This window comes from Octopus bimaculoides, chromosome 2, assembly GCF_046866305.1.
Source record: "Octopus bimaculoides isolate indiv1 chromosome 2, ASM4686630v1, whole genome shotgun sequence".
Classification (NCBI taxonomy): domain Eukaryota; kingdom Metazoa; phylum Mollusca; class Cephalopoda; order Octopoda; family Octopodidae; genus Octopus; species Octopus bimaculoides.
In genome coordinates, this window is record NC_142929.1 from 37,858,388 (window position 1) to 37,876,897 (window position 18,510).

General features: G+C 34.3%; 1 protein-coding gene and 1 long non-coding RNA gene across 2 annotated transcripts in view; one reads left to right on the plus strand and one right to left on the minus strand.

Annotated features, from left to right (window-relative positions):
* The window catches only part of LOC106873459 (uncharacterized), a 45,631-nt gene that overhangs the window by 12,622 nt on the left and 14,499 nt on the right, over positions 1–18,510 (plus strand). Inside the window, exons 2-3 of the mRNA XM_014920827.3 lie at positions 7,084–7,955; positions 14,736–16,637. Of these exons, the coding sequence (XP_014776313.1) occupies positions 15,097–16,637 (1,541 nt within the window). The 5' untranslated portion in view covers positions 7,084–7,955; positions 14,736–15,096. The remainder of the gene's footprint in view (positions 1–7,083; positions 7,956–14,735; positions 16,638–18,510) is intronic.
* On the minus strand, positions 8,797–17,282 carry LOC149137033 (uncharacterized). The gene is made up of 3 exons (XR_016238646.1): positions 17,146–17,282; positions 10,210–10,295; positions 8,797–8,935 (listed from the first exon to the last, which is right to left on the minus strand). It is a non-coding gene; the product is annotated as an uncharacterized LOC149137033 (long non-coding RNA).

Genomic DNA, 18,510 nt, shown 5'->3' on the forward strand with positions numbered 1-18,510 from the left:
TATATATGTGTATATATATGTATATATATGTATGTGTTTGTCCCCACCACCTTCACTTTGACAACTGATGTTGTTGTTTTTATGTTCCCGTAACTTAGCGGTTTGGCAAAAGAGACCGATAGAGTAAGTACTAGGCTTACAAAGAATAAGTCCTGAGGTTGATTTGTTTGACTAAAGGCAGTGCTCCAGTATGGCCGCAGTCAAATGACTAAAACAAGTAAAAGAGTAAAGAGTATAATTTTGAATTAATGATACAGTATCTTGTAACTTTGAGATTTCAGTGAGTTGATTGTATATTTTTAGAATGACATTGTAGGGTAAGTACAAGAGGCCAAATTTTGACAGTTTGAACATAAAACTGGTAGAATATTCAGGTCGGATATGGCTAGTTTAAATGCTAAAGTGTTAAAGTGGCTAGAACTTGTATAAGAGGGAGACTCAGGAAGACATGGGATGAAGTAGTGAAGGCTGATCTCAAGATATTGAGTCTTATGGAAGAGGTAACAAAAGACTGAGATCATAGATGTTTTGCTGTGCTCAAGGAGACCTGTCCATCATAACAAAAGTGAACTTCTAAAAGTGTTATGTTAATGACTGCACTCATTGTCCCTGCTCTTGCAACCAATCTGTTCCTCTCAAGCTCTCTCCATCTCTCATATCATCCCTCCATCTCTCATATCATCCCTCCATCATGCTTCTAACAGTGACACTATTCAGCTGCTGTAATCAGATGACAGCAGAATCAGCATATGTTTTATCCCTTTTTTTGAAGTTGTTACCTCTCTCAAAAAGACACCTTAGAAGTTAAATGGGTGGTTAAGTAATTAGCTCAATGTAAGATTTGTTTTCTTTGCAAAAAATAAAGCAATTAGCTCATTGTAATTTTTTTAAATAAATTTTAGACTTTTCTTTCATACTACTACATGTTAGATATTATATGATAATGGGAAATCATTATAAGTGTTTTAACTTCAAAAGTGAAAACAAAACCATCATACCACTATGATATCTGACAGATCTACACTTTCAGTATTACAGATAAGATTCTTAAAATAATACATAAACATTATGACCCTACATATGAAATGCTTCACTGACAAAAGTCTTTTAGAAATTTTTTAATATATAGGAGCAGGTGTGGCTGTGTGGTGAGAAGCTTGCTTTCCAACCACATGGCTCTAGGTTTAATCTCACTACGTGGCACCTTGGGCAAGTGTCTTCTTGTGTAGTCCTGGGCTGACTAAAGTTTTGTCAGTAGGTTTGGTAGACAGAAACTGAAAGAAACCTGTTGTGTATCATCATTGTTTAACGTCTGTTTTCCATGCTGGCATGAGTTGGACGGTTTGACTGAGGTCTGGAGAGCCAGCGGCTGCACCAAGCTCCAATCTGATCCGGCAATGTTAGGATGCCCTTCCTAACACCAACCACTCCGAGAGTGTAGTGAGTTCTTTTTATGTGCTACCAGCACAGAAGCCAGTCAGGTGGGCCTGGCATCGATCATGTTCGGATAGTGCTTTTTATGTGCTACCAGTATGGGGTACTAGCATAGGCCATGTTTGGATGGTGCTTTTTACATGTCACCGGCATGGGAGCCAATTGGCATCAGCCACATTCAGATGGTGCTTTTTACATGTCACCAGCACAGGGACCAGTCAGGTGGTCCTGATGTTGATCACGTTTGGATAGTGCTTTTTATGTGCCACCAGCATGGGAGCCAGTCAGGGGGTACTAGCATCGGCTACATTTGGATAGTGCTTTTTATGTGCCACCGGTATGGGAGCCAGTCAGGAGGCACTGGCCACAACTACAATATTAGTTTTACTTGATTCAACAGGTCTTCTCAAGCATATCATATCGCCCAACGCATAAGGAGTATTCTTAACTGGGTTGGACATGCATAGCTGCAATCTGACTTTAGTTGCCGGGTCTTCTCAATCGCAGCATATTTCCAAAGGTCTTGGTCTCCTGTCATTGCTTCTGTGAGGCCCAATGTTTGAAGGTCATGCTTCACCACCTTATTCCATCTCTTACTGGGTCTACCTCTTCCACAGGTTCGTTCCACACTAAGGAAGTGGCACTTCCTCACACAGCTGTCCTCATCTATACATAACACATGACCATACCAGCGCAGTCGTCTTTCTTGCACACCACATTTGATGCTTCTTATGCCCAACTTTTCTATCAGGGCTCTTACACTCTGTAGTGTATGCACACTGACATTACACATCCAGCGAATCATACTAGCTTCATTTCTTTCAAGCCTACACATATCCTCTTTAGTCATGGCCCATGTTTCACTGCAATGTAGCATGGCAGTTCACACACATGCATCATACAGTCTACCTTTCATCCTGAGCGAGAGGCCTTTTCCTGCCAGCAGAGGTAGGAGCTCCCTGAACTTTACCCAGGATATTCTTATTCTAGCTGCTACATTCTCAGAGCAACCATGCCTAGGTAGTGGAAGCTATTGACTACTTCTAGTTTCTCCCCCTGGCATGTGATGGAATCTGTTTTCTGTACATCTTCAGTGTTTATTGCCCCTGTGCATCTGCCACACACAAAAACCCTAACTCTAAAACCCGAACCCTAACCCTAAAGCTAAAACCAGTACAAACGCACGAACGATGTCATTAATAACAGTACTGCCGATAGTTGTTGTTGACAAACAACGGCACTAATTTTATTCAAGGGAAAAGATCCCATTACACTGCCACAACGTGTTGTTTACAAACCACAGTAGTAATTGTTTTCACCTCAATAAATGTCAGTGATTGGTCGAAATTACCGAAATACGACAACTTTAACACGAAATAACTTAAAAAATTAAACTTTTCTCAACAACACTAAGAATAAAAGATGTTTTATTTGACACATTCTACCGGTGTCCCAAGTGTGAAAGTGTTTCATTAGAAAACAAATGGTGTCCGCCAAATCAGAAAGATCCGAAAAATAGTATGATAGATGTAAAACAACTTGCTCTGAATGAATATGAAAAAAAAAACACGCGCTCGCGAAAGTGGGTGGGGAGAGGTCTTGGAACATTCACATTGTCACACATCATCAGTTCATGGCCTCTAAACTATAGTGTTTGACTCGAGCTCAAAAATGAAAAAAAATTAGTGTAATAGGTGTAAAACAAATTGCTGGGAACGAATATGAAAAAAAATGCGCTCTTGCGAACGAGGAGGGGGCTTGAAACATTCTCATCCTGAATGTTCCAAGTCCTCTACCCACCCACTTTTCGCGAGCGCGGGTTTTTTTTTCATATTCGTTCAGAACAAGTTGTTTTACATCTATTACAGTATTTTTCTTTTGTTTCTTGGCTCTGGTGAGGCGTCTCAGAACATTCAGGATGTGAATGTTCCGAGCCCTCTCCCCACCCCCACCCCCCATTCGCAAGCGCACATTTTTTTTTTTTCATATTCGTTCCCAGCAAGTTGTTTTACACCTATTACACTAGTTTTTTTTCGTTTTTGAGCTCGGGTCAAACGCTTTAGTTTGACCGATTTCATAAACCTGGCTCATCAATCATGGCCGAAGTATACTGCAGCCAACTGGACAAAATGATGCAGAAACTTACCAAAGAACAGCCTAGATTAGTCAATAGACCCACTCCTATTTTATTGCAAGACAAAAATGACATTGGCAAAACTACTGGAATTGGAGTTGGAAGTTCTCCATCATCTACCATACTCATCTGATTTTGCTCCCACTGACTACCACTTCTTCCAGAATGTGGATAACTTTTTAATAGGAAAAAAATTTAATTTCAATGATGCTGCAAAACAGGCGTTCCAAGATTTTATTGACTCTAGATTGCCAGGCTTTTACAGTTCCAGGCTGGACAAGCTACCATTGAAATGGCAAAAGTGTATTGACAATATGGGTGCATACTTTGATGAATAAAACTATTCCTTGTATTTATAAAAGATTAGCAAACTTTTTTTCTTTTCTACAAATTTCATACTTGACAACCTAATAACAGAAATTTTTGATTACCTTAAGTCAATCAATGCACTTCATTCATGGCTATTTCTACAACTATCTACTGCTATGTGTATAGACCCACATTGCCAAATATGCTGCCAGAAGAATTAGCTTCTGTTCCAATATAAAAAAACAAAAAAACTATGCACCCTAAATCAATTCCTATTCCTTATATTTCCCCCAAATCATTCAATATATGGTGTTATATTGAGATTTTCAATCTGTGATTCTCTGAAGCTTTTTGCTATAAAAATTTTAGATTCCATTCTAAAACTAATCTACAAAACCTCTTTTATGTTTTCCTTACTTTTTTCCTGCTACTTGTAAAATTCTGTTTTATCAGTGTGAACAATTTGTGCTCATTCCATCATAAAAAGACTCTGTATATAAGCTCCTGTATTTGCACATAATGAATTCTTATATTTTGTTCATTTGATTTCATGTCTGTTTTTTCCAAACTATCATGGGTTACATAAGTATATTATTGAGGCAGTGTTTTATAGCCTAATGCCCTTCCTGTTGCTAACTCTTACTTGTTTTTCAAGTAAGAGATCTCTTATTCTGCACATTTTCAAAAGTGCTGCAAAGCCAGTAATTTTTGGAGAAGCACAAATGTAGACACAACACACACACACACACACACACACACACACAATGGGCTGCTTTCAGTTTCAGTCTACCAAATCTACTGAAATCTAAGGTGCTATTTGGCCATGGGCTTACAGTTGAATACGCTTGCCCAAGGTGCTACACAATGGGACCATACCTGAAACTATGTGGTTGGGAAGCAGACTTATGAATTAAACAAAAATCGTGGGCAGACAAATAGCTGTGTGAGTAAGATATTTACTCTAATCACATACTTGCTGGTCCAATTACATTGCACAGAACATTCGGGAAAGTGTTTTTTCACCATAGCTTTAAAATTTGGTAGACTATGCAGTGTGTGTGTGCGTGTGTATGTATGTATATATATATATATATATATATATATATATATACACACACACATACATACATACATATATATTCTCTTTGTAAACTGGTGAACTCTTCCTTCAAGTTTCTTGATAGAACCAGATTTTCTTGGCTCTAAATTTTCAGGAAACTGAAATTCTGCTGAACTTCTCAACTAGATTTAAAGACAAATTTATAGCAGAATTGCAGGGTATTGGCCTGGCCTGTGTAGATAACTTAATGCTTAGTAACTTTCTTGTAAATTAGGTGGACAACTAAATGGTATTACAGACTAAGTATCATTCTAGCATAAGTGGTAAATATTATATTTCACTACAGAGTTTATGGGTATAATCAAATCTTTAGCTGGGTATTTCAGTGTTCCTAGATCTGTTTCATTTGAGTCAATTAATGTTATTCAATAATTACACTGTAGATTTTTTTTACATAGGTATAAGGTATCAGACTTTTTAAAGGTAACTAATTGATACTGTAATGTTTTTCAAAAACATTAGAGACAGAAGTGAAATGATTGCAACTAAGAATATGAGTTTACTTTATCCTTTCTTTCATTTAGTAAAGAAAAGGAGATATTGATTTCTCTTTTAGGTTTGATCCTCTTGATATTTTTAAAGGTTATTGAATTCAACCTATTACTTCATTTATCAATTTCATAAATGAAAGGCTAAGAAGTTAGTTTCCATCAGATTTCTATCTACTGGCAATCTGGTTGAGAAGCTGGCTTCCCAACCATGGTCTTGGGTTCATTCCCACTGTGCAGCACCTTGGACAAATGTCTTCTACTATAGACCTATGCTGACCAAAGCCTTATGGGTTGATAGGAAAAGACTAAAAGGTGTGTGAGTGTGTGTATGTGCACGTGCATATCCTTGTCTAGATATCACATGATGGTTGTAAATGAGCATGGAAAACATGTCTGGCCATGGGGATATATTAGCTTGCTTGGAAATATGAGAGTGGCTGAAAGGACATCTCATAGAAAGTCTACCTCAGATTCTATCTCACCCACGCAAGCATGGAAAGTGGACGTTAAATGATGACGATTGTATTATCATCATGAAATATGAGGTTGCAGATAAATTATTGTAAAAGTTCTAGTTCAGTTATAGACAACTTAGCTATACTCAGAAAATATTAACCATACTGATCTAATTCTACATTGGCTTTTTGCATCAGGAAGGGTTTACAAGCTTTTATGAACTCAATTTGTATGGTATCATTCTATAATACTTAAAGCTCATTGCTTAGTTTATTGTAATGTCTAACAAAGTTGTAATTTATTAGAAAGCATCTCAAACATAATGTTGGGAGAGGTTATAATGATGGAAAAATAACATCATTTTCAGTAATATTTTCTTTATCTTGTTTCAATATTTGGTTATTGAGCTAGAAACCAGCATTGTTTACTTTCCAAATTTCTAATACAATCAAAGACTAATTAAGTATTTTGTATTTATTTTAAACCAAAAAGAAATAAACATTGTGTGTTAATCTTTGTGTCAATATATGCAAAATTGCACTGTTTATACCTTTTATATCCTTAGTAATTGTGTGTGTGCATCTAAAACTAATTACTCTGTTGTTTACGGTTCACACTATACTTTATTGACTATTAATGATTTTTAATTATACTAAATTAGAATTTCTAAAATCATTGATTGAAATAGCCTATCAATTTCCTGAATCTAATTTTTCATCTAATATAGTTTGATATATTGTAATAATTTTCTGCATGAACTAGGTTTCTAAATGAATCTTAATATTTAAAAAAATATAATATGAAGAAATAATTCAAGTATTAATTAAAAATTGTGTTTGTGTTTTTCTCTTGCATCAATTTAGCTGGAAAGTAGCTATGAATAATAATATAATTTATAATAGAATTGTTGTTGGTAAAATGAGTGTTTTATTAAATAGTAGTATATACAAAACTTTTTTTAATGTTAAATACAAAAGCGTAATTCTTTCATTAACTAGTGTTTTTAATTAAGTGTTTATTTATAATAATATATGAAGATTGCAATGTGCTTCACATCTTCAATATATAATAAATGTTATTAATGTTCTGAGAAAATCGACCTCTACTGTTCAATTGCTAACACAGCTTTTCCTTTCCAGGTTGATTGTCAGGTAATCAAACAAGAACCACTCTCTGAAAGAAATCTTCCATTATTTGGGACTAAAACTGATATATCATCGAATTTAATTGATAAATTACCCTCAGATGTTAATGACAACTCTGGCCAGCTAATCATTCCTGCAGATTTGCAATCTCACATTAACTCTGAGAATTTAACCACTCACTTTAATCTACCTGATATTACAAATTATTTTAGTCAAACTTCTTCATTAAATGATTGCATCCTAGCACAACCCACTGTTTACAACCAATCTACCATGCTTAATAATGCACAGATTCCAAGAATACAGTCTAGGCTTTCACACATGACTGTAGATGCCCAACAAAATATGGAACTTCAAAACCAAATACAAAGACAGAACAAAAGATCCTTATATGGGTAAGTTAACTCTTCTAGCTCTTAGTTTATGTTCTTTCAAAGTAGAAGAAAGGCTTTGGAAAAATACTCAACTCAAACTTTCATCAAATTCTAATAAAGACTTGTCAGTTGGCTGTATGTCTATCCTGTTGACATCTAAGAGCCTCCTTTCGAACACTTTTTGAAGTGGTGGATGAATAACATAGGGGATATTTTTCAAGTCTGGATTCATTAATACAGAAAACTTTCATGATTACAGATCTCCTTGGACTGGGGCTCGTTTTAATCAAGGAGTCTACTGCATATTGACTTTATCAACTATTTTACATTGTTATCACCTTATTAATGGACATAAAACATATCAGTGAAATCTGGATTGAAATCTAGAATTGAAACCACTGCTTCTACTGTGAAGTTTGCTGTCTTACTGACTAGCTTGTACAACTGCCATTTAAGAGTTTCTAAACTGGAAATTATTTTATACACTATAAGGTTTGTTTTTATGAATTTTTAATTTTATATTGGATTATTTTATGTCAATAAATAAATTTCTCATAAAATTGCTGAACAACCAAAGGACAATTCATTTATCATCTTGAATAATATATAATTATTTAATAATCATTGATAGATCACCACACATCTTCATGGTCTACTGCTTCACTACTAACATTTTTTATACACTGGACAAGACTAATTGTTACTTTGTTGTTTGTGTTTAGCTCATTTCTGTGCATCTTCTCTCAATTGTATCAAGTGTACATTAAAAAAAAATTTTTAATTATTGTAACCACTAGTTGGCTATAATTCAGAGTGATCAATAAAAGTCTATGTTTTTTATTTATATTTTCATCTGGAAATAGAAATAGATGTCACTTATCTCTTAATTCTTGTAGATATTTATTTGATTCAGATAGATGGCCCTCTCAATGTTAAGCACTCACCATTTGACTATACAATCAGAATGGTAACTAATTCTTCAAATATCTTAAGTGAAACAAAGTGAAGTGAATAACAGTTGAGCAATGTTTCTCTCCTAAAAGAAGATTAAAATACTTATGATAGGCTTTGAACCTATAATTTGTAGGTTTGTAGAATATTATGTATGATGAAACTGAAATATTTTGTTCATATATTTTACTAAGTAAAAATTTCTGCAAGTACAGTCATCATCTTGCTGATTAACCCCATCGTCAGGTGTCAGGTCTAATCAAGCAAACCTATTATGACAAAAACGATTCCAGCCTTGAATGCCTAGTCCCTTTTTTTTTTTGTCTTTTCAATGCAGCCTTTCTTTTTCTTTTTTCTTTTTTTTTTCAGGCAATAGGATGAGATTTGATTACTGTTTTTGATTACATTGATTGATCATATAGAAGTTCTTTTGTTGGTTTGTTGGTCATCTTGTTTATATATGTGATGATTAAATCTGCTGAATATCTGAGTTTACCCAAAACTATTTCACTCATTTGGAACTGAAATGAATATCTTTTAAGTCAATATAAAATATTGAAACAAAGTAAAAAAAAAAATAATGATACACATCAAGAAGAACTATTTCAATATCAATCTAATATTTTAGTGATAAAGCATTTGTTATATTTTAGAAGTTTGAGTTATACTATAGGAAAAAGGGCATGTTGCTTGTATATGTGATGAGAATAATTGTTTCAGATTAATGTGATGAAAATAATAAGAGTAATAAATTGGATAAAAATGTTTTTGTTAACATATTGTAGCTGATATAGAATTAATTGTAAAAAATATTTAAGAATGTAATAGCTACAGTTTACAAAAATGAACAAAAATAGGAAATAAATTATTAAGTGATGTATAGTATTTAAATAATGTAAAAATAAACACATTTTGATTGTCAGTGTTGAGAATTTTCAACATCCCACAGATGTCTGAACTGGAAGAGTAAACTGCAACAATCCAGATTGGTCCTCTTTATAATTGTAGTTGTCATAATGCTCATTTCAGTATTGGATTCCTGACTAATTGGTTCATCATTAATGTCTAATTTCCATATTTGCTTTTACTACCTTAATGTTCTGCTACATACATTATCTTCATGCCATGCAATGCATTTGGAAATGTTGAGATTACAAATGTATCCTCTTTATGTTTATCTAGTTAGATAGGAGGTAGCCACAAAACAATTGCAATTAGAACCTTGAAAAATGTTCAAATTTAATCCATTACACGACTGATAAAAGTATTAAAAATAGATTAAAAAAAAATAATAGTAATAATAAAAAGTGTGGAAAAAATGAAATATATGTTATTTATTGTTGACTCTAATTAAATGGATTGTACATTTTAAAGGCATTTAAAATAGAAGAATTATGTATATAATTTTGTTTTATATTCTAATGTATGAATACGTATGAATATATTTACCTTGTTGAAACATGTTCCATAGAATATGTTATTTAAGCTAAATGTAATATAATTATATAAAATTTAGATAATGCATTTCTTGGCTTGTTATGAATTCATCTGATAAATTTAGAACACTTCTGATATTGATTGCTTCTATTGATCTTTTAAAAGCTACTCGAGGTTTGGTGCTAGTTATTCATTAATTATTTTATATGCATTTTTTTCTTCATCTCTTTGAATTCCCAAACAGAAGCTATTATAAAACTCCAGATATGCTTAGTCAACTGCTAGTTAATTATATTGTATATTTAGCTCTAGTCCAGTGTACAGTTAATTAGATTAGAAGACAAATCTAGCTACTTACAAGCTTTCTTTGTGTTCTTTGCCCCTTCTTCCTCCATTGCCAATTACTTCAAATATTCCAACTCATTTTCAGAAGATTATTTCATTCTGTAGTTAAAATTTAACATTTAAAATTATTTCTGTTCTGTGTTTCTTTATTTGCATATATATTTATCTAAAACCTACATCTACCATACTATTACAATCCAACAATACTAATAGAGAAAAATAGAACCAGAAATTTATTAAAATACTCTTTTTCTTTATTATAATTGTTTTCATTTAGTTTGATATTTTCTTGTGTGGGAGAGGTGAAGGCAGGTCTCAGTTTCAACTCAATATTTCAAGTTTCTAAACAAGTATTTAATCTTGTTATTACATTCAACATTTTTTTATATACAATAAATATTTATTATTCACTAGCTTCAATGCTAAATGGAATGAAAGAAATTTAACTAAAAAGTGCTATCAATAGAATATTTCATTTTTTTCAAAATATTTGACAACTATTCTAATATTTGATATTAATTTCAGTTATGTTATCTTTGTTGCAAAAATATTTAATGTTATTGTGTTATCTTTATTATAAATTAATGTTTCCAACCTCAAATTGGATTATTTTGCACAAACTTAATTGACAATAAACACAGTAACATGCAGGCACAGTATTGACAACATACATGCTTTAACCCAGAAACACATATATTCCCTGAGTCCTAAAGTATCTCAAGCTGCAGTTATCTAGTACCAGCTTTGCCATAAAGAGCAATATCATAAGGAGTTCTGCAGGAGTTCTGTGAGTACATGCCATTGATAATACCCAATGAGACTGAAATGCATTTGGCATTCTCACTAGCTGCTGTTGAGACGATTATGTATTATAAATACAGCATGTCCATAAGAAGTGTTATTTCAGGATGGATACCAGGTAAATTGCCTTTCAACAACATATTTACATTAAGTATGATACATAAATGGTTATTTAAAAAAAAATTTATATTGCACTTTGTGAGTCATAGCTTCATAGGTTAGAGGATTCCAATGGGCTAATTATTGGTTTTACTCTATGTCTGATAGCAAGAATGACAAATGAGCATCTGTAAATTTGTTGATTCTTTTGAAGAGCATTGGCTTTACACTGGTATTGACATCCTTTGTGTGTGTGTGTGTGTGTGTATGTTCAAAAATATAAACATGCACACATGTATATATGCATTATGTGAATGTGTGTATACAATAAATATTTATCATTCATTGCTGTATATAAAGTCCATCACACATACACATGGAGTGGACTTCTGCAGAGTTTCTGTCTGCTACATTTTCTACTCAAAAGATATTGGTCAAACTGAAGCTATGGTAATAGATATTTTCCCAAGGTACCATAAAGTAGGCTCAAACCCAAGAACCATGGGGCTGTGAAATGAACTTCTTAACTATACAGTCATGCCTGTGCTTGCAAATCATCCCCCAATGTCTCTTTGTATTCACACTGGTAAAAACTCACGTAACTTGTTTATCAGTTCTTAGGTAGCAGCCAATAATACAAGAAGTGTTTACTATACCAGCTTTTACTCCATCTTTTATATGGTTGCTCACAAAAAGTATACTGTTTTGTTAAGTTGACTTTAATGTTGGAATTAGTTGTTCCTTTGTGTGTTAACAGTCTTGAATGTACATGAAGTTGTGAAGAGGAACAACAATGATCTATATTAGGGTCAGTCATACTAATACCATTTCCAGCAGAAAAAATATACATAAAACATCTGGGAAAAAGTCTATGGTCAAAGCAGCAACAGGTTATGTCATAGTTTGAAGTAAGGACTATAGAAATGAGAAGCATACACACACACACACACACACAGAGCTGAATGTTGGCCTAACTTCTGGCCAGTGTGCATTAGTCAAGGACTCCTACCAAAAGAAGATGTCTAAGAAGCTAAATGCTAGAGCACTGTATGGGTGAAGCTTAGAGACTATATTTACTAAAGAGTACAGGATCAGATTTCATATATCCAATTCAGTAGTTGCTGATGAATTTGATTGTATGGTAACCCCATCGGTAATGTACTGTCAATAAACCAATTGCTTTAGTTTCTAGATAGTGTCCAGAAGAAGATTAAATTGCTTAACTCCTTAGCACTCAGATTACTTTGTCAAATGTAATGCTTATTTTTTCACATTGCTTTGAATTATTCACAGCTTTGAGATTTTGATGATGTGATTGTTTATTTTTAGAATGAAATTGTTGGGTAGGTGTGAGAAGCTAGATCTGGCCAGTTTAAATGCTAAAAGGGTTAAAAATAGATGGAAACAAAACATTACCTATTATGAATACTCAAGAATCAGCATTAAATACCACCACCACCACCATCAACATAATCAAATTCATATACACAAATATATGCATGCCGTCATCAACATTATCAAATGTCTTTTAGAATTGGCAATTATAACCTTAATGTCATTGGTTGGTGTGCTTATCTTATCTACCACATTAGTTTGTCAATGCCTTTAGCCTGTATTTCTCTTCCTCCATCTAATTATCTCCGTAGCAACTAAGTATCCAGTTGATATTGCCTTCATATGTGTCTATTGGATGCTGCTGACATATGTTATGATTGTCTTTTTCAATCACTGATTTTCTTTCATTTTGTTTAATGTCCAAAGAATTTTCTGTATTCAATTCAGTACAAAACCCATTTCCATTGTTGTAGACACTTTATATATATGTGTGTGTGTGTGTGTGTATTTATTAAACTGCACATAAGGATACTTTTTATGTAGGCTTGGAGTATCTTCTGTCTTAAAAAAGAAAGATATTCCGAACCTCATCTCAACTCTTTTATTTCATCTTTGAAGTTGTTGCTTGCAGTGACTTTAAAGCCCACAGTCCCATTTAAATTTCTCATTTTGCCTTTATCAATGACAATGGCAATGTGAGTTTCTCCACATTATCTTTCACTTGCAAAATATCAGCCAAATCTCCCTCAAATTTTTCCAATTTTTCAAAGACTAATTGAATAATGTTGTCTCTAGATGCTGTACTTCTAAATAAGTGACCAAATAGTTACAACTGAAGTGTCTTTGATAATAAACATATCTTATCACCTAATGACCTGAGGCTAAATGATAACTGATTGGCTTGCTAGCTTAATTATATTCTTAGAACAAAAAGTTTGACTGTTCTCCACTCATGTTAAACTAATTCAGGATCTAATCTACGTCTCTCTCATTTAAGATTAATGGACACACTAGAATGGTTAAAAGTCCAAAATTACCTTTTAGCAAAGACAAAGAACTTTATTTTGAATTCTAATAAGAGAGAGCTGTTTCTCTAACTTGATGCGCACCCCTCAATGTTCATTTTTGAAGCAGTGTATAAAACCGTCAGTAATTCTCCTCACTGAACATGTGGTTTTAATTATGAAAAGAGTGTAAGAAAATCTCCAGAAAATTTCATGGACTTAGGGCTTTATTTCAGGAATAGGATCCTCTTTGCAGAGATGTTTTTAATTTTGAAAAGAGTTTTCTAAAAAGAAATAGGTTTGACGTCTTTGTAAAAATAAATATTAAATGCCTTTAACTTTTTCTCTTTTAATAATAATAATAATAATATATGTGCAGGCGTGGCTGTGTGGTAAGTAGTTTGCTTAGTAACTACATGGATCCAGGTTCAGTCCCACTGGGTAGTACCTTGGGCAAGTGTCTTCTACTATAGCTCCGAGCTGACCAAAACCTCGTGAGTGGATTTGGTGGACGGAAACTGAAAGAAGCCTGTCATATATATATATATATATATATATACACACACACACATATCTGTGTGTCTGTCCCCTCACCGTCGCTTGACAACCAATGATGTTGGTGTGTTTACGTTCCCATAATATAGCGGTTCAGGCAAAAAGAGAGCGATAGGATAAGTACTAGGTTTACAAAGAATAAGTCCTGGGGTCGATTTGTTCGACTAAAGGCGGTGCTCCAGCATGGCCGCAGTTAAATGAAACAAACGAATATATATATATATATATATATATATATATATATATATATATATATATATAGTAGTTATTTCATTAAGATCACAGTCATTGTAATTACTGAAATTGATATTTATACATCAGATAATTTTAAGTTTATTTTTTAATGTTTCACTTGATACCCTTTCCCACCCCTCTCCTATTTTCTTATATATATATATATATATATAAAAGAACTAGACAAAAATAATTGATAATTTCTTTTAAATAATGAAATAATCTTTCATGTACAATGATTTATTTCTATTCAGCTTGTCTGTAGTTTACCGAAGAGATAGATTGAGAGAGAGAGAGAGAGAGACTGCAGATATTGCCAGAATTAATATATTGGCATATGCACAACGTGTATGTGTGTGTTTATATATAGAGAGAGATACACACATATACAACATGCGCACATACACTATCAGATTTGTTATCCTCCATTAAGTTGTTTTGTTTTAAGAGGAACAACAGTTACAAGTCGAGCGAACTGCTTTCTATTGCTGTATTATTGCTTGTTTTGCAGGACCGATAGCCAGCTAGCAAGCTAACTGACAGCAGCGGGTCTGGTTTATAATCAGCTATTATTAGATTGGCTGGTCGACTTCTACCACGTACTACTACCCAGTCTTAAACAATTTATGTAACTTCTGTCGAAAATCTATCTATCCAAATTATCCTCAACTGTAACAGATCTTTGTAAATTATATTTTGAAAACGATTCAGCGTTTGTGTATCTTTGTAATTCTTTTGCTGGAAAAAAATATATAGAAAAAAAAGATACCTCTGAACCTGTACTATGGGAAATTTTCTGCACTATGAGAAAAAATCTATTTTATTGAATATGTATTAACTGTCGTTAGCCAACCTGACAAAGCCTCAACAAGATGGCGACTGAGTGGCATAAGGTGGTCCAACCTAGTAGTAATCTGACTGTTGTCGATAATTCAAGTAAACAAACTACTGAAGATAAACACTGTCAGAAAACGAAAGATAGTACTCAATGGGGGGTACGAGTATTCACCGATTTTTGCAATGAAGTTGGTTATAATGTGGAGTCTGCGACCCAAGATGTGTCATTATTATGTCAGGTATTGAAGCGATTATATGCTGGAGCGCGAACAAAAAAATGTGAACTTTATCAGCTCACAGCTTTCCGTTCTCTTCGTTATGCACTCAAACGACACTTTGAGGAAACTCTCAATCTGGATATTATTAAAGGAGATGCTTTCGTCGAAGCGAACGAATCCTTTGTTTTTATGGAGAAGCGTATTAAAGCCGAGGGCAAAGGCCTGATACGACATTACCCCCCTGTCGAAGAGCAAGACATGGCTCGTTTAAAGGAATATTTTAAAGCAAACATGCAGAATCCAACTCCACGGGAACTTTTGGAGTATGTTTGGTTTATTTTGCAATATTACATGTGCAGACTGGGAAGAGATGGACAGACAGAATTGAAAATAACTTCATTTGTTATTCGGACTGATGCTCAGGGAGAGCGGAGCATTGTTCAAAATGAATCTGAACCTCTGGATGGAAACGGGGAAAATGATGAGGAATTAGCTGGAGGGCTAATACCATCGTTGAAAGGAGATGTGCTCTGTCCGGTGAGGGCATACGAGTTGTATATTTCTAAGCTGCATCAGGATTTTGATAGACTTTTCCAAAAACCTAAAAAACTGGTTGATTCTAGTCAACCGTATTGGTTCGATCGCATTCCGTATGGTAAAACTCCTCTGGGTGGTATGATGCCTACTCTAAGCCACAAAGCAGGACTGTCCAAACGTTACACTAATCACAGTTTGAGAGCTACGGCTATAGAGAAATTACTGTGGGGTGGCATAAACAGAAAAGATGTTCGTGCCATCAGTCAGTTATTCGGACAGCCAACATCTGTTTCACAGAGAAAGAAGATGGCATCTATTCTTAGTAACATTGCTGGAGAGCAAAGTACATCAGCAGTAGCAGCACCCTTCTTGGAAGAGGCTCGATTAAATTCTAAGATCACGTCTAACAAAAGGGTAAATAATTTCAGAAATGAATTTCAACAACTCTCAAATAATTCTGCTTCCTTATCGCAGAAAAAGAATATTAATCTCCTCACTCCATCAGCAATATCATCTCTAAATACTTCGTGTTTACCAAAATCTAACACTACGAGGCCGCCTCTTTCAACAACCGGAGATTCTAGCGAAAAATCTGTCAATTGGAGAGAACCAGTTACAAACAGAAGACAACAAATAAGTTCCAGTGAGGCAAAACACAACTTACGGTGTTTACAAAGTTTACATTTTGGAAGAGGGAGAGAATCGAAAGAAAAAAGTTCTAGCAGAATTGAAACTCAGGAAGAGAATCGTGTTGCCGACCAAAGTTCAGAGACATCCTCCTTTATGATTACAGATGTGCATTCTTGCGCCAACTCTTTCACGTAAGCATAACTTTTACACGATCGTCCCCAGTCTCAAGATTTTTGTTATACAGAACAATTCTTATATTTTAAAACAAGTCTTTTAATTATGCACACACGCATACACCATACATGCAATAAACACACACACACATATAATGTTTGTATGTCAAACCAAAATTATCGCACGTGTTTTCTACGATGGATTCGGGTTGACCAATGTCATGGAGTGGAGGTTGGTAGTCGGAAACTGCAGAGGTCCGTCCTGTGTGTGTGTGTGTGTGTGTAATGTAGTGTTTGTGTTTATGTACTAGTAATTCAGCCTTGTCACACGCTTATTTCGCTTGAGAAATACTTTAAAGATACATGTGTGTGTCTAATGTTTAGTGACTTTCACTCTAACAGTTGAATACACTTTGTTGCAACTGACATATATATGTACGTGTGTGGTGGTGCTTTCTTAGAAGGGGTTCAATGTTCACTTCTCGCTTGTATGTTTCACTTTGGGCCGGAGGAGTGGGGTACCTACCCTTCTTGTTACCAACCACTTTACAGAATGCATTGTGTGCGTTTTTCGGGGCATCAGAACTAACGACATTGGCATGTCCTCTTGACCCTCCGTTGTTTTGACTGGATGCATTTTATGATGGTACAGTTAGTTTGCTTCGTACCCTATAAGTACTCACTACGGCACTGTCATGGTATTAGCTGTCAGAAGTGAAAGTAGAAAAATCTGACAAGGAACGTTACTGCTGGTTTGAGTTGATTCTTTGGCTACTGACAGCTAATACCATGACTGGCCGGAGCGAGCTATCTGTCTGTCTGTCTCTCTCTCTCTCTTTCTCTCTCTCTCTCTCTCTCTCTCTCTCTCTCTCTCTCTATTTATCTATCACTCGAAAGTTATTGGAACAAATTCGACACCTATATCCATGCGTTTGAAAACACACAGAGTGGTCCCGAACGCGCAGTCGCGCGTCCGCGCTAGCTAGTCGTGAGTGGTCGATCCTATTATTTTTAAACTTCAAACTTCATTTGTTTTCTATTTTGATAAATTCTCTCTGTTGAAAATTATATTTTTATATTTTAAATAATTTGCAATTTCAGAAAATATATTTTTATATTAAATTTGCGTTTTCTAATTTGATAAATTCTACGGACACAGGTGAACGAGTGATAGATAGATAGATAGATATAGAGAGATAGTGAGATAGACAGACAGATAGATAGCTCCGGCTAGTCAGTAGCCAAAGAGTCAACTCAAACTAGCAGTAACGTTCCTTGTCAGTTCTACTTTCACTTCTGACAGCTAATACCATGGTATTCATTCACTCAAGATGTAATGAAGGTGCACTACAAAGGGTAAATTTTGACAAACTTGTCCAAATTTACCTTTAAAAAGTGAAAGAGAAGGGGTACTGAGTGTCTGATCAGTTGTCAATGTGTTCTTTATTTTTCTGTGTATAAAGAGAGCAGTCATCATCATGTTCATCAATATCTGTTGAAAAGTCCTACAGCAAAAACAAAAAAAGCCATCAAAAGCAGTGGTTAAACTACTTCAAATTTATCTCAAATTTCTCAGATATATACTTGGTTGTGTATGTATATATCTATTACTTCAACGTGCGGCTGACAATACAGTTCGTCTAGCCTTTACATATAAATTCTATTTGTGTTTAATTTAAATAGCAATTTACTGTAAGTTCTTTTTGTGGGCAGAAGAATAATAGAGTACTTGCCCATCAAATGAGTGGTTAACAAACTGTGGAACATGTCAGGATAATCTCCTTTATTATTCCGAGTACTTGAAGAATAAAAAAATATATTCACCACAGCAAAAAGCTTAAAAAATGTAGTTTGTCTACTTGAAATTTATCTTAGGTTTTCTAATCATACA